The sequence below is a fragment of the Pagrus pagrus genome (genome assembly GCF_965226575.1).
Source record: "Pagrus pagrus genome assembly, chromosome: 15".
NCBI lineage: Eukaryota > Metazoa > Chordata > Actinopteri > Spariformes > Sparidae > Pagrus > Pagrus pagrus.
This window is the reverse complement of record NC_140199.1, coordinates 16,148,381-16,176,371: the sequence shown is the minus strand read 5'-3', so window position 1 is coordinate 16,176,371 and position 27,991 is coordinate 16,148,381. Positions and strand designations below refer to the sequence as shown.

Sequence of the window (27,991 nt, the reverse complement as noted above, 5' to 3'; positions counted from 1 at the left end):
GTAATTTCAAAGAACATGTAATTTAGATAAATACCTGAGCTTCCTGAGCTGGTGTGAGACAATGATAGCCACACTCACGAATCATGTTCATCATCAAAGCACATACCCAGCATGATTGGCTGAAAGGGGTCAAATATTTTGCTATTCTGATCATGAATTAAAACAAGATGGCCTAGACTAAAACCAGCTACTAATGTTAGTGACACAAAATGGTCAAATTATTGTAAATTTCAGCATTTTTGGCATTATTGATCGTATAGAGAGCAAAATACAAATATGATAATTATATGATATGATATAATGATATGATAATCGCAACCAAAACTGGAAGAGGCATTGTTTTGCCCCAGTCACTATCCCCAGGTAACGGTGGAACAACTGGAATAACTGTGGACAGTCTACACTGCAGAAGAAAAATAACTCCCCCGATGGAGGAGGTGAAGAAGAGTCAGCGTGATAGAAACCAAGGTAAAACAAGAGTGAACAGACAGGCATTTACTTGATGGAGAGCGCTGGTTTCCTCCTTACCACTGGGACTGGAGACAGTTCAAAACCTGCATTCCTTCTACTACATCGGTAAGTAACACAACCTGCCTACTTATTAATACAACAGAGTGTCTTGCTCTGGCTTTTAATAGCACTGAGATCAGGGTTTCTAGGTTGTTTATTTTTGTGGACAGTAAGCAGGCTGTTAGCAGTAGCCATGTTGCTAACGTTGTCTTCACCAACAGTAATAGCACTGGGAAACACAGGGTTGTAGGGGGTTAAAAAGTTTCATAGCAGATTAAAACATCCTCTATTTACTGTTTAATGTATAGACAGTATCATACAGACAGTGGAAAACTACTTAAGGAATAGAACAGACAAAGTACAAAATCCAATGAGGCACTACAGACAGACTGGGAATATATTTTGAGTATTGCAGTGATTTTTCATCAGGGATTGACTGACGTTGCTGCCTACCAATTTGCCACCGACTTTTAAGTGGTTATGCACCTATAAAAAAAAATATTTATTTACTTATTTACCTCTAAATTGCTTTTTCAAAACTGCAGGATGGCAGAAAGCTCCAAAAATGGGCCCCTCGCTCCTGCCTGTGTCAGGTTGAAAAAGGAAATCATTAATATAGCATTAGAAGCTGGCAGTGAAACCATAACTGCCCTGGGCACACATCAGCATACATGCAGCACTGTTCTCTGCTGCTACACCTTCCCCCAGGTTCAAATGTCATTCTTCAAATGTCATTACATTTCTGCCCCCATTAACTATTGATTATCTCCACTTTTCGAGCCGTGCTGTGGAAATGGCCCACATGGCTCGCTCCCCATACTCCACGGATCAGGCGGAACAGAAGTGCCCACCTCCTGGTTTTTACACGCAAGAGGGAGGGGAGGAAGTCAGACTCAGGAGCAGGGGCAAAGAGGGACAGAGCAGGACACAGAGCGGACCGACTGCACTGCACCCCACCTGCCCATTAGCCGTATGCTTGAGTGGACAACTGGAGGTTAAGTTGTTCTTTTTTGGGACCCGTGAGAATTTTGCCACAACATGTGTTGAATATTTACTGTGAGGTCAGTTCAAGTTTGCATTCGTTTTTCAGGAGACCAGTTGGAAAAGTTTGTTTGGGCAGCAGCTCTGTGCCCTCTGCCATCAAAAAACTACATCCATAATACAGTGGACCAGTTTGTGTGGAGTTCTCTAAATGTCTGCTAATGGTGGCTGGTTCTGCTCTCCATTGTTTTCTATTTTTCAGTATTTCTGCTGTTTGTGTTTCACATGTACACACTGTGGGGGATTCCTCTTCTGAGAAAAATACCGAAGATGGAGAAAAGCATCTTTTTGCTATGAGCCAGACAATGCTGGGTTGTCTGGTCTTTGCTTTTTCTTTATAGATGAGAAAGACACAGGGGAATTATAACCTTATACTGTTTGTAAGTTTACTTATATGTCAAGGATTTACAATTTACAAAAGGATTACAATATTACAATAACAGCATTTTGTTTATACAACAACTTTTTTGGCACCAAGGATATTTTTCTGATATTTTGAACAAAATAGCTTCAGTGCTCTCTGAACTATCAGCTGTAATTCCAGCTGAGTGGAAAGTTGTCGTTGCTTTATATACAATTAAGGCTCATAACTACAACCAGACAAAAAAAAACATAAACCCTCAAAGCAGATGTTTGTATTCAGGGATCAGAGTAATCAACAAAAATCTAAAATATTTTCTACACCAGCAGAAAAAACAAGCAATCTGTATTCATAAAAAGTCCCATTTATTTCAAAGTCATTTCATCAACAAATATTACAAATCTGCATTGGTTTGGGGGCAGACCCATACCAGAAACACATGAATAAAACATTTATTACCATAATTGCTCAGCGTCCATTTCAGAGGCTGAAAGTTGAAGCATTTTACTCATTTAGGTTAGAGAATAAACAAGAAACAAGCTAGCGTACAAAACAATAAATGAGTTGGTTAGGCCGCTCCCGCCTTACAGGATTACTGCGTAGAGTGAAATCCACGAGGATCCAATGTGGCTTTAGGATAATCCCATCAGAACTGCTACAGAGCAATGCCACTACAGGACACAGAAGCCTGTTAGCACTGATGAGAGCCTACAGTAGAGTGGAGCAACCCTCGTTAAAAAATACTTAACACACTGACTTCTATTGTACAAGACAAACATTTTAACAGCCTGCTGCCAACAAAGCACCACTTCTTATGTCACTAGTTTGAATTATCTAACAAAATCTGACTCTTAACTAGTTACACAGTAGAAAACTAAGTCAATATTTGCAATATTTGAAAATACCTCTCCTGGAGTAAGTCTTCATATAAAGCTCTGTAACATGAACCCATTTGAAAAATATCTATTTCTAGGACACTAATTCAAGCCTGAGTTACCCATATTAATTGTTACACATGCTCATAAGATAATACCGAGTTAATATGCACCTCTGCTGCCTGTTTCAATTAATGAGGACATGTTTTGATACTAACCATCCTTTCAGTCTGTTTTCAATATTCGCCTGATTTAAGGGAAACAAGTGCTACGCTGGCAAAACTTGCACACACTGGAGTAAGCTCTTTTTACGCCCGTATGCCCAATTTTAAATAATTTCTCATCATTTAATGATGTCTTACCAGTCAGCTACACTGACTAGACTTAAAAGGCAGACATCAATAAGGAGCAAACTTCTGCCGCTCAGATTTTTTGATGCCGGAGGTTGGCATTTTTGCCGTGTAAGGGGATAAACCCTGCGTTAGACTGGAAGCGGCTGCTGGGTGGACAGCCAGGACGGGGAGACCTTTCATGCCAAGCAGGCTGGAAACGGGGATGGCGTAGTGTGGGTTTTGGATGGTTTGTAAGGTGGAGGGAGAGTGGACGTTAATGGTGGGGGCTGGGGTGGTGGCCGCCAGGACGGCCATAGAGGTAGCAGCAGTGGAGGCAGTGGGAGTGGACTGAGCGAAGCCCATGTTGAGGTCAATTGGGGTCGCTGAGGAAGCGGCCTGCATGGTGTATTTAGCCATCTCTAAGCTGCAGGTCGTGACGTTTGGAGGGGGAGTTGAGATGGTGAAGGGTTAGGAGGAGAAAATGAAAAAAGGGGAGAATGGGTGAGACAAAGGAGATGGGAGGTGAGAGAAAGGAGAAAACATCAGAATCAAAGAAGGAATGTGTTAAAAAGCAGAGACAATAAGGATTTTAATGCAGTCTAGAGAATGGAGCAGTGAGATGGAACAAATCCAGCCTCACCCTGAGTACAATAACTCTGCCTTCATACAATAGCATGGTGTTTGGCTGTCTTATCACCAGGCAGCGATGTGAAGCCCTGCTGGACGTGGTCGCCCTGTGTAATGTCTTACCTGGCGTTGATGAGGTACTGGGCCACGCTGATGCTGGCCGGCGAGCCTGTGATCGTGACTTGGCGCATGGCTGAGCCATCAGTGGCGCTGGCAATTTTGATGTGAGCTCCAGAGACCTGGCGAATCTCATTGATCTTGCTGCCTTGTCTTCCAATTATGCAGCCAATAAACTAGAAGGGGGGAGAGTGGAAACATGTAAATAGCAAATCAGCTCATGTCATGTGCTTTCAGGAATTAGATTTCCAAATGGCATGTGCCATGGTGACAGCTGGACCACAGTCTTATCGTGGATTATGACAGAAGAAAACCCCATTCCCCCCTGAGTTATTGTAACAGCAGAAAACATCTCCCTTAGCATTGTACTCATAATTCTATGGCACCGTAATGTAAGTGTTAGATCACATTAAATGTGAGTTGATGATACTGCAAATGTTGTCACTAGATCTAGTTTGTATTGTTACACAAGCACCATTGCTGAGGAAAATCTATCTGTGAGGAAGAGGTAATGCATTAAAGTTTTATGCTTTACGTTTAGTCGCGTTGGCAGACTTACTTCCTCACTCTCTTTCCCAGTTATAATGACAGGAGATCAAATGAAATTGTTACCTCATTGTTATCTTTAAAATATTACGGATTTCTGTGGGTCAGAACATTATTGGAAATATTTGGGATTATGTTTTTAATGCAGAAATGTTACATATCTTCATAGAAATAGTTTGATATTTTGGGAGATACACTTATCTGAGGCCCTGTCCGTTCGGTATTTCTTAGAATGAAGCTTTTGGCCTTTCGTACACACGTAAACAGCCTTACAGGTCACTGAAAACTGACCTTTTTGAAAACTCCAGCCAGGGAGAAGACATTCACACAATCAATTTTCAGTGTTTACGTCTGGACGGGCAGAAACTGAGAGTTTTAGAAACAATGACGCAGTTGCACACATTTATCAGTGTTTGTAGCCTCATTGTCAAAGTAATTTGTTGTTGATGAAATTCTGCGATCGGCAGACAGTTTCCCTGCCTCGTTCATAGTATTTTCTGTAACTAAGCAACAGACCAGAGTATACAATCTGCCTCCTTTTTACAACAGTGTACATGAATGGCCGTTGGTTTTCAGGTGTGTTGTATGGACAGAGATTATTTCTGAAACGGTGCTTAAGCACTTGTCTGGACGGAGATCACTTTTGTTCTAAAACCCTGTTTACAAAAAACCCATATACGTGTGGAACAGGCCTCAGGGTTACATGAGAGGATCAATACCACTTTAATGTCTGTACGGTAGATACAAAGCCATCACTAGCAGCCTGTTAGCTTAGCTTAGCACAAAGACTGGAGACAGAATAGCTAACCTGGCTCTGTCTGACAGCCTACTAGCACCTCTTAAGCTAACTTATTGACATGTTTTATCTTGCTTACTGCTTATGCTTGTTTAATCTGTAAATACAAAAGTGTAAAAACGACTATTAGATGTATTTGAGTGTCCACTGGTTGCCTGGTAGTCTCATGGAATCAATACCGGCCCAGAAAGTCATTGCTCCCACCCTAGAAACAGTTTGACTCACCCCGGGTTACATGTCACAAGTTACTTGTTGTTTCTTTAAAATAAAGTTTGACAGTGCTGCACAAGACACAGATAAAGGAAAACTAACAGCATACATAAAAAGCAATATACCAAAAAATGACAGCCTTGTTATTAGGAAAGCAAGGCGGTATAAATGGGTTCTGAGAAGTTTTCAAAGCCGTTTACAGACTCAGTAGATCTGATAGAGAGTGAGGGACTGTACCAGAGGAACAGAGCCCTCAAGGCAAAAGCACAATCACCCTTGATTTTGCAGAGGGTGCTGGGTGTAATTAAGAGGCCTTGGTCGGATGATCTGACTAGCCTCGAGGTGGAATGAGAATTCAAAAGTTCGGAAATGTATGAAGGGGCAAGACCATGTGGGCCTTGTACGCAATAAGAAGTTTCTAAATAAGTTCTACCTTTTATGTAACATGTTAATTAGTGACAGAGTTGGACTGACTGTTTCCTCATACCAGTTTTTATGCTAAGCTAACTGGCTGTTGGTGGTAGCTTCATATTTACTGTACAAACATGAGAATGGCATCGACCTTTTCAGCCATCTCTCCACAAGTTGATACAATTTTTCCCGCAAAACGTCGAACAATTCAACTCCTAAATCAACGTCAAAGGATCAGCTGTACTATGTGCAATTTTACAGAAAAATAAAACCTGTGATCACATTTAATTCTGAGGCGATTTATGATTCTAATAACAGATTAGATATGCATCGCTAAAGCCATAAAAACAGTCTTCTATTGTTTGTTTTTTGTAATATTCAAGCTGCAACAACATAATACAACTACAATGATGATTGCAGTTTATTTGAGCAATAATTTATGTTAGCCACAAAAAGGACCAAAATAAATTACTTTCTGCAGCTAAGAAAGTGCAACACTTTTGTCCAAAAAAATCCTCATTATGGCTGTCCTCCTAGAGCGCGTTTAATGAAGTAAGAAGCAGGAGGATTAGCGGTGCGAGTTCTAGTGCTGGGAGAACACAAACAATGTGGCACTTACATCATTAGGTATTGCCAGCTCTTGTGAACTTGTGGGGGCAGATGCATCCAATCCTGCAAAGTAGGACAAGGAATGCTAACAACAGTATGGCACTAATGGCTTCCACTTTCATGGTATGACAAGTTGCCCTACTTTGTCTAGTTTATCACTGGTACACTGTTAAATTAGGAATATGAAAATGGCATATGGCATATGGCAAGAAAATCTTTCTATACAGACACATATACTGTAAATACATATTCAACACACATACTATGCACATATATCACATTGCTATTATAAAATAAGATAGATTATCATTAAAATGAGTATGTTTCTATTACACCAGTCCTGTCTATGTAATCAAAATGTTGTAATGTTTTGTCCTCAGTTAGTTTTGGCAGAGTGTATGAGTACGTGGGGTGGTTGAGGTCAGGGGTGGTCTGGCCAAGACGATGTTAGATTTGGAGGAGAAAATGTTGTAGAGGTGGAGGATGGGGTCGAGAGATTAGGATTTGTTTTTGGAGGGGGGAAATTGGGCAAATGGGGCTGAAATTTTGGGAGGATATGAGAAATGGTGAGAAATGGTTAAATATTTACTGAGCTGCAAATATTTGTTGGCATTTTTCACATTTCCCTCTCAGAGAACTCTGCTGTTTTTCATTCTGTCTGCTTCAATCTGTCACAAACTCTTCTGGATGATAAATATTTCAGTGACTAACATTCAAGATTGTTGATAATAAACTAGTGTGGTGGCTAAAACTTCACTATTCTATTCACTATTCTTTTGTTTTCGTCCTTTTTTGTGCTACAAATGGATATGTAAACACCAATGCATGATATGTAGATCTCTGCAAAGCAACCCTCTACAAAAAAAAAACCTGTGAGAGAGTCTGTAAACTCTGAGAGAATGGAGACATCCTTGATCCTCTCTGAAGTGACAGGGGTGTTTTGATGACGTGATTCGAAGAGGAGTGAAGACAGAGGGATAGATGGACTTCCCCGGGGAGCCGTGGGTACGTACCAGGGAAGGTAGGGTTGCTCTGCCCAAGGGAAGGGAGGGGGATATGCTGCATAGCCAACTGGTGAAGCTTGGTCAACTGCAGGGTAGGAAGGAAGTTAGAGCTAACCAATCAAACTGGATTATTTCAGAGGAGCTGACAACTACAAATACAGAGCCAATCTGAAGTTCACAAACATCACAGATGGTGTCAGTGTGAAGAGATTCATTTCCTTCAGAAAGCATGCTGGCTTCTCATGGCAGTCATCAGAAAATACAGTCACATCTCTGGCTACAAAGCTCCAACTCATCATTAAGATCTTCACTTTTCATTTCAATTATTGCATGCCTCTACTGTTAATGTTAGTAATGTCAACAGATCAGGGTTAGAGAAGTTTCATCTTTGCAGAGTAGGGTACACAGAGGGCGTAGTGGTGGCTCGGAAGGAGTGGGCAGGAGTAGGGCAGATGTCAGTCACTCAGATAAACATACTTACATCTTGATGTGCAAACGCATATTGCCCTGGAATTGCAAAGGCCTGAAAGGAAAAAGATAAGAGCTGTGGTTATATATGACTGGGAATTGCAGACATGTTCTAACATGTCACTTGAAAGTTTGTCACAGTGCTTTAACAGTAAACCGTGCAGTGCACCGAGTGCTTTACTGAAAATCCATTCCCTTCCTCTTTTCCATAGCTCTAATGTGTATAGATTTGATGGAATTTCATCTAAATGTCATCTGCTGTTTTTCCCCCTCTTTGACCATGGCCAGAAATCCAATAACATAAACAGATGTCTGATAGGTCAGAGCAGACTGTGCCAAATCCAGGACAGCGACTCGCCAGCTCATAGAAAACATCAGCTTTAGTCACGACATCTTTCAGGTTTCACACTGCAGGGGAATTATTAATGTAAATGCCATCTATTCATCCCTCTGACACATTACAGCTTGGCTGAATACTTTCTAATATGATCATTACCCCATCATTCTGCTTACAGCATTTAAAATATGAAGAGCTTATTGCTGTATAATTACACAGATGTGTCCCTCTAGTGGTGAATATATGCTTAATGATCAGTGTGACTCTGTGATAACCAGTCCATTCAATTGTTATGTTTTTTCCAGAGTGGCTACAATCACAGCTCGATAACTCCCATACGGCTACTTACTTGTGCAGAGTGCTGTGGTGCTAATACTGCATGGGCTCCAGCAGGTATGGCCTTGGGACGGTAGGGAATAGTTGCTCCTTTTGGTGGAGACTGGAGACACAGTCATGCAAACCAAAAAGGGAGAGAAATTTATATGCTGCTGCAACTGAGAAAAGAACTCTTACCGGCACTGATGCGTTTTATATCCATTTTTATATCGCTTGCTGAATCCTTTTTTATAACCCATTCATTGGTTGAGAAAGTTACATGAAACCTCAATCCAAAAAAAATCTATGATTCCCCTGTGAAGAGAACTGAATATAGGGAATATTTTGGAGGTTCTGACAATAGACTGGATACTAAGCAGGAATACATTTCCCCTGTATTTTCAAGCTTATATAAATAACTACAGAATAAGTAATAGTATATAAAACTTGATTCTCATCTGCTTATCCACATATGTGTGCAACTGAGGAAAATAAACAGCAAAATAGGATCACAATCTGGTGTAATGCTGGATCTTTAGATTATTTACAATAACCAGCAGCTGCCTGTACATGACTCAGTTGTAACACATTGATATCCAGTGGTGTAAGATGCGTTTGTAATATCAGTACTAAGCTTGAGTAGTCCCATTAATCGTTAAGAAATTAAATGCCAAACATTTCATGGTTTAAGCTTCTCTAATGTGAAGACTTTGAAGTTTTTCCTTGTCTGAAATCACAGTTAACTAAATCATTTTGAGGTTTACACTGTTGATATTTGAAGTCGTTTCTTTGAGCTCTCACTTTTATCTTTTACACAGTTAAAACAGCTCAAATGAACTACTGCTTTACATGAATCCATTAGTAATAATAAACAGTATATATATAAACTTACTGGGGTTGATTTTCTGCATTGAATACTTTCACATTGAAACTCCAGAGCCATTTCCATGATGATACTCACATACTTCATGTATGCCTACAGTGTGATATTAATACTGTACTATTACTTCAGTAAAGGATCTTGAACTCGTCCCCCACTATTAATACGACTATTATTACCAGCTGAAATCTAATTAGCAACTGAAATACTTGGCAAAAATGAATGAATAAACAGCTGCCTAAAAGTGATTTGTAAACTGCTGACATTAGCTCAGAGCAACCACTGACAACATTTGCAGTTCATTTTATGAAACACATTAATGTAACGCTACCCTCTAATATACATAATTAATACTGTTAAATAAACTGTTGACAATCCATTTATAACAACATATTTAAGTTCCTCTGACAGGGCTTTGAGGGTATGTCAGACAAGAAAAGGCTGGGAACTACTGATATAAACCATTGTCAGAAAAAGCAATAATATATTGAACATCATAGCATGTCGTGCCACTGCTGTCGCACATCACATGAGGATGACCAACCACTAGAACTTGAACTCAAAGCTTTAGCCTTGCAGGGGTAAAAGACTGAAAATATCCTGATTGTGCTACTGAAAACCTTTTATCACAACCTAAACAAATGTGACACACTTGACGCCTAAATAGAGTTGTTGAATGTGAAGATCATCTGCTGTCTGACAGTGCTTACCTCCAGCATAACAGAGCAGATGTGTCTTACACACTGAGTGATGGCCTGTGGAGTGCCGGAGATTGTGACAGCCCTCTCCGTAGAGTCCGGCAGCATGTCTCCTGCCACCTGAACCTGAGCGCCTGTGGTCTTAACATTGCCAGACAACAGAAGAAACAAAGGCTATTTATTGCTGAAAAGAGTACGCCATCACACAAATTGAAATGCTGTTTCAAGCACCCACAAATTACCCCGAACACATTTTGACATGCAGGGAGCAGCTGCAAGCCAAATAGCAAATGTGTGCTCCAATATTTGAAGAGGCATACACAAATATTGTCCATTCAGAATGAGTATTCAGCCTCCACCGATCTTTACAGGCATAATCAGTGGGATTTTCACGAGCAGCAACCACAAAAAAATACACACATTTTAAGGCATAGAAAAACAAGACAAGTTTGACTTGAGTGTTTGATACTTGAGGTGTCAGAGCACCAGGGAGGATGTTTTCTCTCCCTGTTTGGGTGCAGAAAAACAACTTCCTGATAGAAAATAAAAAAGAAAGGGACTCCTACCTCTCTGATCTCTTTGATTTTTGAGCCTCCTTTACCAATCAGTGAGCCACACTGGCTCCCTGGGAAAACCAGGCGGAGTGTCACAGGTGGCTTGCTTGTCACGTTGCTGTTTGTCATTGCTGCGCTAATATCCTGAGGGAGAATTCAAAAATATGTTTTTCCACAAAATGTCAGCTTTATTTGACAAGTCTATTTTTTATATATATATTTTTTTGGCAAGACTAAGGAAAAGGTGCATGTAGGTCCTTCAGACTTGAGACAAAATCTGCAAAGAATCTTTCTTAAATTCTTGTGTGAAACAAAATGCATTTTGTTGACAATACAATTTGGTACGGTTTGTTGCATATTTGTTCCGTTGTACCTCCTCAAATTTCTGTGCAATCATGGAGAAAGCTCTGAAGATGCCCTCTGTGGGTCCCGTGATGGTAACTATTCTCTCTGGAGACGATCCCTCTGATATGTTGATACGAGCACCACTCTGGAAACAAAAATCCACAATTATTGCAGCCTCAATTTGTTGTAATTGATCTGCCCCAACACATAAATTACATGTTTTCATGCTCACCTCCTCCCTCATTTTCTTAACTGTTTCTCCTTTCTGAAATCATGATGGAAATGATAAAAGAGACGTTTGATTAGTTTCATAAAAAGAAGAAAACAAGACATTCAGAAAGAAAGCAATATGAATCAATACACGGTGATGGATTGTAAAATGCATCTACCTTTCCAATTATGCTGCCAACTTCCTGTGAATGAAAAGACAACAATGCTTGAGCAAGTGGCAAAAGCTTTTCACATTTAGAGCAGGATGTAATCATTTTAATATGCTTTCACCAGACCATTTGGGCTATTACAACAAAAAAAACACTTTTTCCATATTATTACCTTTCCGTGCATCAGCAGCCTCAGTGTCAGGGTAACATTCAGACTCCCATCTGAAGCCATTTCTTCCTTGTCAGACATTGTGTATTTTTCAAGCTTTAAAGTAATCACTCTGCAAAAGGAAAGAAATGTTTAATTTCTCTGTGTTACAAAACTCAGGTATTTAAGTAGGTTATCTGTTAAAATAAAGAGATAATCCTCAAGATCCGAATTTGCTTAAACAATTGTCAAACTGTGTGAACATCATGGGTAATTTCAATTTTCAGATTCTTCTACATCTTCTGTGGTTATCGTCACAACTGATGGAAACTAATCTGTTCTTCATCCATTTATTACAAACTGCAGCAGCTGCAGGAAACGTGAGATGCATCATTTCCTGTGTTCCTGGGAGACCAGCCACAGTGAAAGCTTTCATGAACTGGGTGTTAGCTGCATCATCAGTGTTAAATCAGTCTGAAGCAGAGAAAAATCGATCTCTTTTTAAAAACGTCTTGGATCGTTACCTCAATTAAGAAGTAATCCGCAAATGCTCCAAAGTTAGAACAATCATTTTTTGTGCTGCTAAAAGGAGCCAGATTCTGTCTTTGAGAGTTAAACTGGGGACTGATGCTCTCTGAAGAGTTGTGGACCATTGTTATTTGTCTGTCTTCTGATGGTGTAGTTGTGAGCGGGGGGAGATAAGCTTATCACTAGGTGCAATCTTCACATGGGACTGTGTCTTTCGTTCCGGCTAAATACAAGTTGTGTGACTCCCTCGGATAAGATAAGATACAAAGGAAGCCAATTGTGCTGTGGAGGATCAAGTGATGTGTGTGTGACTGTCTCTTAATATCACACTGACACCACACAGTGTCGGCCCTGTGATGGCCGCGTAGCCAATTCCTTGTATTTGCAGAACAAATAAAGAATGTGTCGATGCCGTGTACGAAGGGCAGCTTATTGCAACCGTGACAGACAGAGAGAAGGCTATGAAAGACCAAGGTCACCTTGTATGCAAGATCACTGTGGTTCTGAGAAATGTTTCTACCATTTATTTTTAATACGGGACTTGGCAAAGAGACACTGTGCACAGAAAATTCCTCAGTTGAAGAATCTGTAACAAATAAACAAAATAATCTAAATTAAAAAAGGACTGTATTTTGGACCAACCGAGTAAGCGGTCACATGTGAGACTTCACCTAAAACCTTTGGCTTAACGCAAATGGTAGATTTACTTTCTGAGACCTCGGTGATAAAGCGTAGGGAACATGGCTGCACACGATTGGTGAGCATGCATGAGGTATTTCTAGTTAATCCAGAGGTTATTTAATCCTACTTCAGGGTTTTAACAGTATGCATAATGACAGTGTTAAAGCAACGGTTCCACATTTTGGGGTTTGAAGTAATTTCTTGGGGAGAAGTAGATGATAAGATTGATATGACAGCACAGTAAATATGAAGTTGTAGCCAGCAGCTGGTTAGCTTAGCTTTGCACAGACTGGAAACAAATCTATCTTGGCTCTGTTCAGAGCTAACAGTATCTGCCTGACAACACCTCCAGAACTCACTAATTAACATATTATGTCCTGTTTATTTAATCTGTTCAAAAACCAACATCTTTGAGGGTTCTGTGCTGGACTATTTTTTTGGCTCTGACCAGCTGCCAGACCAGAAAGGCACTGCTCCCAGCAGATATAGTCTGGCACAAAACCCCACTATTAAAACAGCATATTTTGACACTTTACCGATTAAACAAATGAGATATAATGTTTTAATTAGTGAGCTTCCAAAGGGCTGGTAAATTGATTTTATTACCTCACGACTGAGCCAAGCTAGCTGCTTCCCCATGTTTCCAATCTCTACGTTAAGCTAAGCTAACCAGCCCGTGGCTGCTTGGATACTCACACAAACCAATAAATACAGAACTCTCTGACGCCATGCCACACCTAAAGAAAGACCAAAAATGAGTGTGAGTTCAAGTCAAGCACGCTCACACGGATGATAGCACAAGTGTCAGTAATTATTAGATGAAATGCAGCCATATCAACGAGATAACAAGCAAATAAAACATGGATTTCAAGGAGCTGAGACAAGTTTACAATAAGATATTGTTCTGGTACATTCCAGTGTTGATAATACCACTCTGAGCTAAAGGATTTAATCCAAACGATATCATGAATAACTGGAGGGTGTCCTACTATGCTAACAAGACACACAACTGTTCTCCCCTCTGTGTATCATTATAAAGTTACAGTGAACACATCAAATAAACAGCTACATCTCTGTCTAATCCTATAGGCTGGGATTTGTTTAGTTAATGCTAAGACCCTTTTGACCCATTTCTGTCACCTCCAGCACATCAGCGCCCACTCAAGACTTGGGAACAAAACACTGGTGCACAACAGCACCCACAGAGTATACATGATAAAACAGATAATCTACAGAAACCCAGCTCCCAGAGCACTGACAGGCAGAAGTGTGCTTCAGACAATAAAAAAAACAGGGCATTAATCCTTGAGGGAAATGGAGAACAATGTCTAAGTGGATTACTTTAAGGGTTTCATAATAAAATGTATTCCACATTTGAGACTGAAACAAAGCAGTTTTTAACAATCTAAAAACTGTAATGAAAATATGATTGTATTTTGTAAGATTATTAGATACAATAGTGCTCGAATTTAGGAAAAAAGCTCCATAACAGACAATAATTCAATGATCCATACATTTTGAAACACTTAAATAATTTATCTTTGTCATAATGAAAGATTTCTACGAATCCATCACTAATCACTTCTTAATATCTGAAGTACTATTTATAACCACTACATCTCAGACTATAAGTATGCAGCCACACAGCCGGTATTCCTCCCTAATGTGATACTTTATCGTAGCTCAAACTATCTCTGAGGTTAAGACTGCAAAAAAATGCATTTACAACACAGCAGAGTACAGAAAAACAACCAGCTTCAAATTAACTGTCTAATGGGAGTCAGGAGTAGTGCATTAAAAAAAGCACACATTCCTTAGCTCTCTTTAAATGGACAGAGATAAAAAAAGGAAGTTTGAATTAAAAGTTCAACTTGAACTTTGTGTCTGGTTAAACCAACACTACTGTAGTACGCTGCATTGTTACCAAACTGAGCTGTGAACAGTGTGACCCTTGAGTGCTCAGTGAGAGGCCTGTACTGCAACAAGAATGATTAGTATAAAGTACTGACCTTCTATTAAAAATACTTGCTCCTCGTCTTTATTTCTGGTGTCTCCTAAATGAACGGCCTTTTAGTTTGTAGTCCGTGTTCAATGTTTGCCCCCTTTGTTGTCAGTTATCCACAGAGTGGACAGATGGTTCCCTGTGCCCTCAGACCGGCTGGAGCGGAGGCTGGCTTTGCTATTAGTCCCTCAGCTTAGCCCAAGATAAGCCCCTACGCAGGGCAAGTGAACCCGCATCTCTTGCCTAATTCTCCCTGTCACAGCCACCAAAGAGGCGTTCCTCCGCACGGAGATCCACAAGCCGAGGAGGCCTGAGGGCAGGGCAAAGAGGCTCTTTGGCTGGACGTTGTCCAGCACAGATAGAGCAGGCTACAGTTACAGCCACCACAACGAAAAAAATCGAGAAGGTCTAGCCTTTTGCAGTCATCAGAAACACACAGAGAGACACTGAAGAGAAGCTTTGTTAACCGATGTTGCTCTGAGGCTAACAACTCTGCATGACTGCTGTGTTCTTCATTAGATTTTCAGAGAGCTTCCTGCTAGCAGAGGGCCGGATTTTCTCTAAAAATAAATCAGCCTGTATGAAATCGGTGCTTTGTACAGGGAACCCGACTAATTGAGGGCTGGGACGGACAATGTGGCGTTTGAGGTATTTAGTGATGTTAAGCACAATGTCTTCATGGGGTGCTTCTCCCCCCTGACTGCCACTGCCCTCCCCCACACCAAGCCCTTCTGCCCTCGTAATGAGGCCATGGTGGATACAATACAGCCCTTCTGCACTGAAAAAAATGTATTCAGCTGAGCTTCAAAATTGTGAAGGAAATGAATCAGTGAAGCATAAGTGGCATATTTAATTACTATTCACTGCGTTGCACGGGGACAATGACGACTGCTGTGAGCCTCATGGCCGTCTATCAGACATCTAAGCAGGCAACATTACATTCACTTCTCAACTAGGATTTTAATGTAACTTCCAAGTGGTATTTGTACGATTAAAAAGATTATATGTCCTTGTGAGAGCACAACTATGAAGTCAATGCAACGATGAAGAAGTGGTATTTGCCATTCCTCACTTTTTAGGGACCTTTTCAGAGTTAAGACTAGGTTTGGATTCAACATTAAAGAATGAAGGTCAATAAAAGTCCAGCGTAGTCGAGGAAAACGTGCACAACAGTGTGATTTTTTTTTGGTTTGTTTCCAAACTGCTAACAGAATCAGAACCACAACAAAGCTATCAGAGCTGTCAAGGGCAAGGCGTCTGACAAAGTGTATGACAGTTATTTCTCTACGTTCAAAGACCATGAGATGATCAGGCATTTCATGCCAATCACTTGTGACTAATTTCCTCTCCTTCATGTACTGTGTGTGTCAATGAGATTAAAGAGTCTGGGATTATATGTAATGGGATTGCTGTGAAGGGATTACAGTGAGACTTGTTGGTGAAATCAGTTATAGGTACTAAAAGCAGGTTGGATTCAAAATTAGGAATAGCCTGAAAAATGAAAGGACATGGGGTCATAGTTGTGCTAATGATTATAATATACACGGTTCTTTCATCATTATCGATCTTTGGCTCTGATATCACTCTGCAGGTCTAGAAGCCTGGCATAAAGTAATTATTACACTGGAAGAAAGAGCTTGAATCAATATTTTTTTGATAAGATTTTGAATGCCAACTGCTTTTAACTGATTTACTCATTTTTGTACAGCGTGTGTCGGTGAGGCTAAGAGTCAGATATTAAATGTAATGGGGTTGCTGTGAAGTAATAACTGGGATTTGTTGGATGTGTGTCTGTTACAGTTGCTTTAAATTTATTTGAAGGAATAGTCACTTAGGAATAAACGGTTATAAAGGATAAATCCAATATTCGTGTGGTTCTTTAATCAATATCTGTGCTTAAAGGATAGGTTCACCCAAAAATAAAGGTTTTGTGGACACTGAAACTTATCTGACTTTCCATCAGCATGAGGGCGAGTACATAATGACTGAATTTTCATTTTTGGGTCAACTTATCCTTTAAGTTTAACCAGATATCTGAAGACAGCAGTTCAGCAGTTAATTTTCATGATTAAAATAATCAAATTTCCTAATGGGAACTGAAAGGTCAAGGTAACTCTTTAAAGTGAGAGCATTTGCCATACTTATAAATAAATCACCTTTTTCGGGTTTGGGACTTTGGGGAGACTTTAACTCCTTAAGATGGGGATAGAGATAAAACAATAAAGATCAAGGAAAGTTGAAAAGGATATTGTAGTAATAATTAGTTACAGTTATTGAAAGCAGTGTAGAGTCAACATTTCCAGGAATGAATACCCTTGTAGAGGCCGACCGATACTAATTTTTTTGGGCCAATGCCTATGCCAACGTTAGGGAGTAAAGTTTTCAAGCTTGATTTTGATTTTTTGTAGTGACCCCATGGTCCCTCCAATGTGGTTATCAAATACTTGACGAAAATATGCAAAGGAGGCAGGATATTTGACAGTTTAACAATAGTGCACAGAAACAGTAAGCCTCAATGGGACTTTGATAATTATAAGCTACCCCAAGAATATTTTTTCTGTATTATAAAAACTTTTCATGCCGGTGCATACCAGGCAACATATACTGTAGGCAGATATATCAGCCAATAAAAACAGCATGCAGATGTATGGGACACTGTTGGGACGTAGCAGGGTCTTGTTCCTGAGACACAAAAAAACATTCATGAAGTTTGGTTCAATAATGAATTTATTAAAGTCTTCTGAAAATGGAACCAAAGCTGCTGGATCAAAAATATACATACAGTAATTCTAGTGCCCCTTGGCCATTTTCACCTCAATTAGGTGTTTCTGATAGCCATCTGCAAGCTTCTGGTCGTCCTCTGGCTGGATTTTTAAAACACCCCTTTTGACTTTGACCATCCAAAACCTCAATTCTAGCCTGATTGATCCGTTCCTTTACCACTTTTGATGTGTGTTTGGGATCATTGTCCCGTTGGAACACCCAATGGCACCCAAGACCCAATCCTCTGGTTGATGATTTTAGGTTTTCCTGAAGGATTTGGAGATAATCCTCTTTCTTCATTATTTCATTTACTTTATTTAGAGCACCAGATCCACTGGCAGCAAAACAGCCCCACAGCATGATACTACCACAGCCATGTTTAACAGTAGGTATGGTGTTCTTTGGGTTAAAGGCCTCACTTTCTCGCCTCCACACATATTGCTGGTCACTGTGGCCAAACAACTACATTTTTGTTTTATCTGACCACAGAGTTTTCCTACAGAAGGTTTTTTCTTTGTCCATGTGATCAGTAGCAAACTTTCATCGAGGTACCGTGTTTGGAGCAAGGGCTTCTTTCTTGCACGGCAGCCTCTCAGCCCATCGCGATGCAAAACACGCCTGACTGTGGACACTACTGTCTTCCAGCAGCTTCTAATTCATTGTAGATTTGCTTTTTGGTGTTTTTTTGGTTCACTCTTAATCATCCTGACCAATTGTCTCTCTGAGGTGATAGTTTACGTTTTCTTCCTGATTGTGGCAGTGACACAACTGTGCCATGCACTTTATATTTACAAACAGTTGTTTGCACAATTGATCTCGGGAGCTGTAACCGCTTTGAAATGGCTCCAAGTGACTTTGCTGACTTGTTCAAATCAATAATAAGCTCTTTCAGATCAATGCTGACCTTGTTGGACTTTCCCACTGTAGTGTTTGTGGGTTTATCAAACAAACCCTGTTAAAATGGGCCCAGAAAAGTCATCAGCTTTTATCAATCATAATCACTCAGAAGAAGTTAAGAGACAATGCTACAAAGCAAATTTGTGTGACACAACTTTCTATAATCTCCAAAAATCAATCGTTCAAGTTGCTATATGTATATTTTTGACCTAGCAGAATTGGTCACATTTCAGAGGACCTATAATAAATTCTGATTTGACGCAAACTTCATGAAAGTTTTTTTGTGACTAAGTATTTTCTGTTCCTCTCGCTCCATCACAGAAAAATGAGAGCTGTAGGAATCATAGGAACTCAAGACTGCCATGATGTACATGCTCTTTACAATGTAAACGTTTCACCACAGCTGTATTTGTGTATGTAGCGCTTTCTGTCTACATGTACTTGTCGATACTACATTTTAGGTGGAGGCATTTCCCAAACAGGTATCTGTACCGAAAACATTCCTAGCGTTAATACAACTTTTTAGGTCTGACACAAAAATGTAATACAAGACCTTCAAAGCAGATACTGTAAGTAACATATTAATACATGATTTCAAAACGTCAGGGCTTTTTTTGTTTGTTTGTTTCATGTTTACAACCACCAGCACCTTCTTATCACAAGATGACAAATATCCCAAAATATAGCATATGGATAATATGACATTACCTGTATATGAATTGATTTGTATATCTTGTATAAATGACATGTTTTTCACACCTTATATTTGGTTTAAATCCTGCAGCATCCCATACTGCTGTGCTCAATTAGCAAACAAGCTGAACATGTATTTGTTTACATGTGACCATTTATCAGGATTTTTGTATTGGAAAGTTTTCATTACTCCACTAGAAGTATGTGAAGTAATAATTCTTGTTAATAATTTGAAAATAACTCACAGTCTCTCCTTCATACGTCTTTTTTCTTTTCTTTTTTTTGCCAAGCTAGCTGTTGTTAGCACACACACAGCACTCACGTCAGCTAGCTCTTCAGAGTAAAAGGCTGTCAAGCTGCGGGAGGAGGAGACAGCCAGAAAACTAGCTTGTCACATGATTGCAAAGCAGTTATTACAACAGAGTTATGATCACTGACGATGTGCCTTTTGCTTTCTGTTCACTTCGACTCACTAAAAACTTTGTGAGAGTTAATGTAGCTTGTAAACATGACTGCAGCAGGGTGCAGACACGTCCTGTAAGTAAACAGTCTGGAGGAGGACTTCAGAGGGGGACGATCAGCTGCTTGCTCACCGGACTTAGACCCTGACAAATGACTCAATGAGTACAAAAGTAGTCGTGTGTGTTGAAACGTCTGAGACAAAGGCTGCCCCGTGGTGTGCTCTGCAGCCGAGAGAGATCGATGGATTTCCAAAAACTCTGCACTTTCGAAACTTTCCAGCACGTCTGGAGCCACTACGGTCATGGAGGAGACTTCCAGGAGGTGATCGATCGAGAGTTCACACGGATTCAAGGTAATGATTGGTGTCAGTCATGAGTGGCAGTGACAGGAACAGTCGTTGCTGTAAGCTGACTGCTTTGCTCTTTTATTGCAAACAGGAATAACATATCTGGATCATGCAGCAACTACTCTGTACCCTGAGTCTCTGGTCAGGGACTACTTCCAGGACATCTCAAGGAATGTGTATGGTGAGAGAAATCACATGAGTGGTATTTTTATGAGTTGATTTTTTTTTTTTTTTATTCGGTGAGCATTAAGTTCATTATGTGTCCCAATAGGAAACCCTCACAGCCATAACCCCAGCAGCAGATTAACACATGACACCGTGGAGAGGGTCAGATACAGGTAAAGCCCATTCATGCCCTCAGAAGCCTTTATAATGGGCCCATGTGACGCCTTTGAATGGTACTTTGCTGCATCAAACAAGTCAAAATCGGAACATTTTCTTACAGGGTATTGCAGCATTTTAACGCCAGCCCCGAGGAGTACTCTGTGATTTTCACTTCTGGTTGTACAGCCGCTCTCAAATTAGTGGCTGAGAGCTTTCCCTGGAGGCCACCGACTGAGAGCGAGGCAGGGAGTCACTTCTGCTACCTCACTGACAACCATACATCTGTAGTTGGCATAAGAGGACTGACTTCAGGCCGGGGGGTAGTTGCCCTCCCTGTCTGCCCTCAGGAAGTGGAAAAGAGGGCAAAGGATGAGGCTCAAGGAGGTGAAGATGTTATTTGCCAGACGCCACACCTGTTCTGCTACCCAGCACAGAGCAACTTCTCAGGGAGGAAGTATCCCCTCAGCCATGTGAAAGGCATCCAGGCGAGACGTCTATACCCAGCATGTGACCATCGCGGCCGCTGGTTCGTGCTGCTAGATGCAGCCGCTCATGTCAGCTGTTCCCCTCTAAACCTACAGGACTGCCCCGCTGATTTCATTCCCATCTCTTTCTACAAGATGTTTGGCTTCCCTACAGGTCTGGGGGCCCTTCTCGTCCGTACCGACGCAGCAGGCATACTAAAAAAGACTTATTTTGGAGGAGGCACAGCAGCAGCTTACCTTTCTGGAGAAGATTATTATGTGCATGCTGCAAACCTTTCTGACAGGTGAAGTACTTTACAAGCCTGCCAAATCCTAGATATTCTCTGAAAGCACACAGGCACTGTATAGCTCCTGCGGCTTTATTCTAAGATGTTTTCTCGCTTTCTTTCTCTCTGGTCAAGATTTGAAGAAGGGACTGTCTCTTTCCTGGACATCATTGCTTTAAATCACGGTTTTGAAGCTCTTTACAGGATCACAGGTGATGTAACAGAGCGTGCTGATTCATAGCAAAGCAGAATAACAATGCATATGCAAGTTGTTCATAATGATAATCTGCTTAATATCAACACTTCCCTTTCTTCATCTTGCCTTCAGGGGGCATGCACAGCATCCAACAGCACACGTTTGGCTTGGCACGCTACACTTATATGCTGCTGTCAAGTCTTTGCCATGGCAACGGGCGACCAGTGGCGCAGATATACACTGAAGGCCAGTTTGAGAGTCCAAGCACACAGGGAGCAATCCTAAACTTCAACCTCATGGATTCATATGGACAGATAATTGGGTTTTCTCAGGTGCATTCAACAAAACAGATTTATGTCTCTTTCACAACAGCTTAATTACTGCATGTTTATGCGTAGGCAGTGCTGCTGAATATTAAAACAATGCCTCTTTTGGCCTCAGGTGGACAGAATGGCCAGTCTGTATAATATACATGTTCGCACAGGTTGCTTCTGCAACACCGGGGCCTGTCAGTCCTTCCTCGGGATCAGCAATCAGCAGATGAGGAGAAACCTGCAGGTAAGAGATCAAGGAAGAGGAAAAACATTTCAAAGACTGGTCAGGTAGAATAAAACACTGTCTACTTCTCTTCAAGGCCGGCCACGTCTGCGGAGACAGCTTGGACATGGTGGACGGCCAGCCGACCGGATCTGTTCGCGTGTCCTTTGGCTACATGTCAACATTTGAAGACTGTCAAAAGTTCCTGAGCTTTGTTGCTGAGTGCTTTGTAGAGAAGCCAGTCACTGTGGACCAAGTGAGGCTAGAGAAGCTAAAAACAGCCACAGCAGCATCTCGGGACATAAATGAGGACCCTCCAATCAAAATCGTTAATGGAGAAATATGTAAAGTGGATGAAAAGGAGAAGCCTGCAGAAGCATCACTGAGGGGATTTGGACTCAGAGAGTCAAACAGCCACGGGGGGGCTTGTACTCTGACCAACATCTACATATATCCCATCAAATCATGTGGAGCACATGAGGTTTGAGGATAACCCAAACACTTCTCTCCTCCACTTATTTCTGTCTCTGTTTTCGCCTGTTGTGTTCCCTCTCGCTGTCTTGATTTCTGTGCTGTTTCTTCATGCAGGTCCACAACTGGCCGGTGGGTCCATTGGGTTTACTGTATGACAGAAGCTGGATGGTGGTGAATGGAAACGGAGTGTGCCTGAGTCAGAAGAGAGTGCAGCGTTTATGCCTCATTCGCCCACAAGTCCACCTGCCCTCAAACAAATTGCTCCTGCAGGCACCAGGTCAGACAGTCTGTCAGCGGCTCACTGAAAGAACACACACTGCTTAACCAAAAGACGTTTCAATAAGTTGGATTTATGTTTTTTCCATTGCCCTGCAGGAATGGATACCATTTCGGTTCCCCTGGAAAACAACAGTCAAATGCACACTAGCTATGAAGTGTGTCAGAGTAAAGTTTGCGGTGACAGGTGAGCCGACAGTGTTAAAGCATCTGAAAGTGCAAGCTGCAGGAAACAGTGTGACACATATCATTTGTTCCATATTTCTCAGTGGTGTCAGTGCATTCTCTCCGTCACTTGTTCTTGATGCTACCTCTCCACAGTGAATGGCTTTATAAGGTCTCCTGCTCTCAAATTCATATGAATTTCCTGATATTTGCTATTTTTAATGAAAATAACAAACAAAAATGTGCAAGAGATGATATTAATCCCCTCAGATACCTGCATGACGAATCACAAGTTAAAAAAAGCTAGCCATCCTGTGTTTCTTGAATTAGATGTCACACCAAATAGTCAGCAGCATCACACTGTGTAGATTTCCCTCGGGCCCTCCGGAACATAATCTTCCTCCTTCCTCCAGGGTGGAGACTGTCGACTGTGGGGATGAGGCTGCCTCATGGCTCTCAGACTTCCTTGGACAGCCATGCCGCCTGATAAGACAAAGCCCTAATTTTACCCGAGACATGAAGAAGAGGCCTAGTGGAGGTATCTATATGAGCATTTCACCTGTTCTGTGCTGTTTTCCTTTTCCCTGGACCGATCTGTCATACTGTACGTGAGCAGTACAAGGTCACATTGCCTGCTAATACTACAGTATCTGGTTGTTGTTGCTGTGACCTTGCATTTCCTCCTGGGTGTCACTGAGAAATGTCATCATTTTCTTCTTTTGCCAGTTACTCGTATAAAAGCATTCATTTCTTACACAAAACTACATGTGAAAGTCAGGCTTAGGTTTGGCGACATGATAGATATCAGTCATTTCAAACCAGAGGCACCTGTGAAAAGATTGCAAGTATCTCAACTAATTTCAAAAAGTAGAAATTACTATTTAAAATACCCCCATGTCAGCTTCAACACCTGTTGTCATAAACAGTGCATGACAATTATTGGCTCTGCACCTTATACATCTGTTTCAGTGTTCATGTCGTGGTTAGTTCTCTTCAGCCTGGAAAAACATTTGTTTGGGAAAATAACCTTGATGATGTCATCAGGGAACCAGCTTTGGCTTCGACGCTACACATTTTAAACAGAGAGCCTGTGTTACAGACTCCCAATGAGGAATTTGAAAGACGTGAGTAGAGGATCTAATGAAGAGGTACTATAGAGTTGAATTGTGGGAAGTGTAGGCTCCAGTGATTTTAGAGATTCAAACTTGAGGCTAAAAAAAAAATCTTGATTTTTAGTCCTTGGTATCAGTCAAGCTCCAAAAATACCTACCTTTCCCTTAATGCCACTTATATGGTAAATGCCCCTGTCTTCTGTAATGTGTTACACAAGCTCTCTGGTAAATATTGAGTCTAACCTGATAAAACTATCAAGGCTACACTCGCAGCCTTTAGAAAACTCTTTCCAGAAGACAGAGACAAGTAAACTGACCTCATGTGCAGTGCTACAACTGTGTTACTATTATGGTGGCAATGTTGTAGGACTGGGCGATAAATAAGATTTATATCGTTATCGTAATATGAGGCTATGCATCGTCTTAGATTTTAGATATCGTTAAATCATGATATGGCATCAGTGTTGTCTTTTTTACCTGGTTTTAAAGGCTGCAATACAGTACAGTGATGTAATTTTCTGACCTCACCAGACTCTTCTATTTGTTATAATAGCCGCCTTTACCCACTTAGTCATTATATCCACATTACTGATGATAATCATAAATCTCATTGTGTTAATGTTTTGTGAAAGTAACAATAGTCATCCCAACAATATTGTTTCAGTATCAATATTGAGGTTTTGTCAAAAATATCATGACGATTGATTATGATCCTCTCTCCTCTAGTGCTTTTGAGGACAATTCAAAATGTCGAGATATATGTTGTGTATCGCGAAACAGCTTAAAAATATTGTGATATTATTTTAAGGCCATACCACCCAGTGGTTTTATTTTCAATGACGATTTAGGCTTTTAACGATTATGAAATCAATATAATAAGAGATATTGTTCTGCATTCTGCTTTGCAATGATGCTCTTGTATTTCCAGCGCACTCCTTTCCTTTGAAGCATTTATTTGAAGCCCAAACTCCCTCTCAGCCAGGCTGTGGCATGTTAAGTTTAGTTACGTGCAGCCGCCACTTGGATTTTGATGCTTGTCTACCCGTGCTGTTTGGTACCTGTGCTTGGAGCATCCCAAATAAAAATGCCATTATAAAACATATTACATATCAAATAACTGTTTATATTTATCATATCACAATAATTGTATTATTTATAAGACATTTTTAGTGGTGGTTTTTCATTCAACTGATGAGCCTATTCCCATCTGACTATTGTATCTATAAACAGTTTCTAGATAGGATCTCTACAAGAATGACTATATCACAATGTATTGTACATACGCAGATTTGATGAAAACAATCTCATAGCAAGATCCATTAAGTAGCAGTTCTGGAGCTTTTGATGATATCACACAGTCTTTCTCAGCAGATGGAGGATGCCCATTTGTCACTGAATTGTAGATGTTCAAATTTACATTTTCAGAACATTTCAAGGACATCTTGGCTGAGATTGATAGTTTGATTGATATTGCTGTGTAAAATCACATACACAGTGAAAGAAGATTTTATCCACATACATCCCTGTTTTCATGTAATTGTGAGGGCACATTTTGATCAGATTATTCAAATAAACTTCCACCTTGTGTATTACAGCAGAGCCAAAGTTTTCATATATTATGCAGGTTGCTCAAACCAGTCAACAGATATTTTCCTCAAATCTAATAAATCATTGGGGTAATATGGAGTCTTTTCCTTCTAGCTGCCACCGCCTCCACGTCCCTCTCCCTGGTGAATGAAGCTCAGTATCTCATGATCAACCGTGCCAGCGTGGAGCTCATTCAGAAACTAATGAGCAGCAGGTTTGAACACATGATGTGTTATTCAGAATATGTGACGCTCTGGTGAAAAACATCAGGATGTGTAGACACCCGTGCATTTACATTACAGTGGGTGATTTACGTAGCGCGGCGAAATAACATGCAATTTCCACATTCCCTTTCTCAGGCAGGACGATTCCAACTGCGATCAGCTCCTTGACACACAGAATGTCATTAGCCGCTTCCGAGCCAATTTACTCATCGCTGGAGTGGAACCATTTGAGGAGGATAATTGGTCACACTTGATTATTGGCAACACTCGATTCATGGTGAGCTGACACTTTGAGATAAATGACAAAATCTTCAAATGCATGAAAAGTGGATTTCTCTAAAGTGAATATGCTCCCTGTGTGATAATCGCAAAGGTCACAGGTCAGTGTGGAAGATGCCAGATGGTTGGAGTGGACCAGGAAACTGGGAGCAAAACAAAAGAGCCGCTAATGTCCCTGATGGCCTGCCGGACCGGGAAGGTCAGTCAAAAACAGTTACTGCTTGTTCATGTACTGTAGTTGCTATCTGTGTAGTGAAAAGATAAATCACTGTGCCTGTCATTTGATACATTTTTAGGTGACTTTTGGTGTGTACCTCACCCATCAGCTACCAGGGGGCTCCACTGCAGGAAGTGTTCTCTCCACTGGATCAATTGTACAGCCACACAGTTCTTGAAATGCAACATCCTCTTTATTTATTTTGGTGACACCTTTTTTGTCCTAAGCGGTCATTGCTGCACCGCATGTGCAGAAGATCACGCTGTGGAAAGTTTCTGTAGATGCTGCTCTTTTCTTTGTGTGCCCTTCGATGCTTCTGTCCTCTCAAATGTCCTTTTCATACCAGAATATTCAGATTTCGTTCCAGCGAAGTCCGTTTTGAATGGAAATGAATGAGATTCTTTTGGATTTCTTCCCAGTGGTTAGGTTCTTGAATAAAATGCGAGCAAAAAAAGTAGATGTGAAGTGTTGGATAAAAATATAATTTGTATGTATTACTGGTATTCGAGCCAAAACATGTCAGGCTTGATGCAATAATCATTGCTCATTTTAACCTCCCAGACAGTTCTTCCTATGTTTATTCCCATGGAGGATTATATTGCTATTTATTCCAAACACACCACCAATGATGCTGCTGCCACAAATCTCAAACATATTGGTGCCTGTAATAGAAAAACCTAGCAGACACTGTTGGACATCGGATTTAATGCTAGAAAAAGTAATGATTTGATGTAAATAGGATAGAAAATGGGCACTTTCCTGAGAATCAGCTTATCACAGTGACATGTTGCTACATAAGGCATGTATGTGCTAAACTGATCTGTCAAGGTCTGTCAGTATAGGCCCTGTATATTGCTCACCTGTAATTATACAAAGTATGAGGTGGCTGCTGTGTGTCCCAAGGAAATGTTAAATTTGCCAGTATGTGTGTGCCCACATATCAAATTGTGTATAGAAATTATACATGTAAATGTATGCATTCCACACAAAAGTTTAACTTAAAGTCCCTACTTGTGTAGGTAAGTGTTGTAATGTGCTGGACGACCAGATCAACTTCAGTGCTCCTTGGTATTGATGGAGGGATGAACACCATTCTTCCAAAAGATATCGCCTCATAGGGTACTTTCACAGCCCATACAGTAGAATATGATTCACATCATTTTTATTCCCATTAAACCCTTGAGAGACTCTGCTCTCTCCTTTAATAGTTCACCCATCTCCTTTAAAGGGGCTCTGTGTAACAGTGTTTTAGCAATTTACATATATTGATCACTTTTTTATTATGTTTTAACATTATGTTGTGTCTCTCGGTGCCTGTGGACGGTTTGTTGAAGTTATTTAATGCAAAAGGTTTGACTACGCCTCTCCTCAGTGTCTCGCTGCTGTGCTTACAGAGAGCAGCAGCAGCTGATGTTTAGAAATGGAGTCTGTTAATATTAACTCGTGTCCAGCTTTAAGTACACCGCGTTCCACAGAGTCCCTTTAATATGTTAACCAGTCTGTGCACTCTGAGAGTGATAATTGATGGGAATTGTGTAATTGTTTTAAATCCCTGATGTTTTACTTTCCAGTAAATGTTTTATTTATTAACTTTGTTCCTGTTTTTTTAGTTTTTAGTTTTGTCTGAAATAAAATGAACCAAAGAAGAGTTGTGATTGAGCCTTGCAATACATTAGTAACAATCAAAGTTCAGCCTTCTTTTCACTTTTATATATATATATATATATATATATATATATATATATATATATATATATATATATATATATTGGATCAAGCTTAGACTTTTTCTTATTGATCCAATCATCAGTGGTGTCTCTCAGCAGGTGTATTGTTTTGAACTGTTCAAGGCACACTGTCCCTGAAAATGAGAGGAGAGGCACAGGGGGAATGAGTAAACATGGTACCAGAAC

At 40.5% G+C, this 27,991-nt stretch overlaps 2 protein-coding genes across 6 annotated transcripts; one reads left to right on the top strand and one right to left on the bottom strand.

The window, feature by feature from the left end:
• Positions 1 to 2,254: 2,254 nt before the first annotated feature.
• Positions 2,255 to 19,464, bottom strand: LOC311270832 (poly(rC)-binding protein 3). Of its 5 annotated transcripts, none has more exons than XM_084376021.1 (14): positions 19,374 to 19,444; positions 13,470 to 13,510; positions 11,589 to 11,697; positions 11,426 to 11,449; positions 11,269 to 11,301; positions 11,065 to 11,181; positions 10,704 to 10,835; positions 10,150 to 10,278; positions 8,594 to 8,683; positions 7,921 to 7,962; positions 7,449 to 7,524; positions 6,446 to 6,498; positions 3,870 to 4,039; positions 2,255 to 3,543 (listed from the first exon to the last, which is right to left on the bottom strand). In XM_084376021.1, exons 3-14 carry the CDS (start codon positions 11,664 to 11,666, stop codon positions 3,186 to 3,188), a joined length of 1,302 nt encoding a protein of 433 aa, XP_084232147.1. In that variant the 5' UTR covers positions 11,667 to 11,697; positions 13,470 to 13,510; positions 19,374 to 19,444; the 3' UTR covers positions 2,255 to 3,185. The 5 variants fall into 5 exon arrangements, with proteins under 5 accessions (XP_084232147.1, XP_084232146.1, XP_084232145.1 ...); XM_084376020.1 differs by lacking the exon at positions 19,374 to 19,444 and adding an exon at positions 14,783 to 15,286; XM_084376019.1 differs by lacking the exon at positions 13,470 to 13,510 and having other exon boundaries at positions 19,374 to 19,464.
• Positions 19,465 to 19,811: 347 nt separating this feature from the next.
• mocos (molybdenum cofactor sulfurase) lies at positions 19,812 to 27,726 on the top strand. Its single transcript, XM_084376018.1, has 15 exons — positions 19,812 to 19,942; positions 20,028 to 20,117; positions 20,208 to 20,274; positions 20,382 to 21,029; positions 21,147 to 21,223; positions 21,340 to 21,539; positions 21,649 to 21,765; positions 21,842 to 22,225; positions 22,333 to 22,495; positions 22,594 to 22,681; positions 23,073 to 23,197; positions 25,473 to 25,572; positions 25,718 to 25,859; positions 25,956 to 26,060; positions 26,158 to 27,726. Exons 1-15 carry the CDS (start codon positions 19,831 to 19,833, stop codon positions 26,254 to 26,256), a joined length of 2,517 nt encoding a protein of 838 aa, XP_084232144.1. The 5' UTR covers positions 19,812 to 19,830; the 3' UTR covers positions 26,257 to 27,726.
• The last annotated feature ends 265 nt before the right edge of the window (positions 27,727 to 27,991 follow it).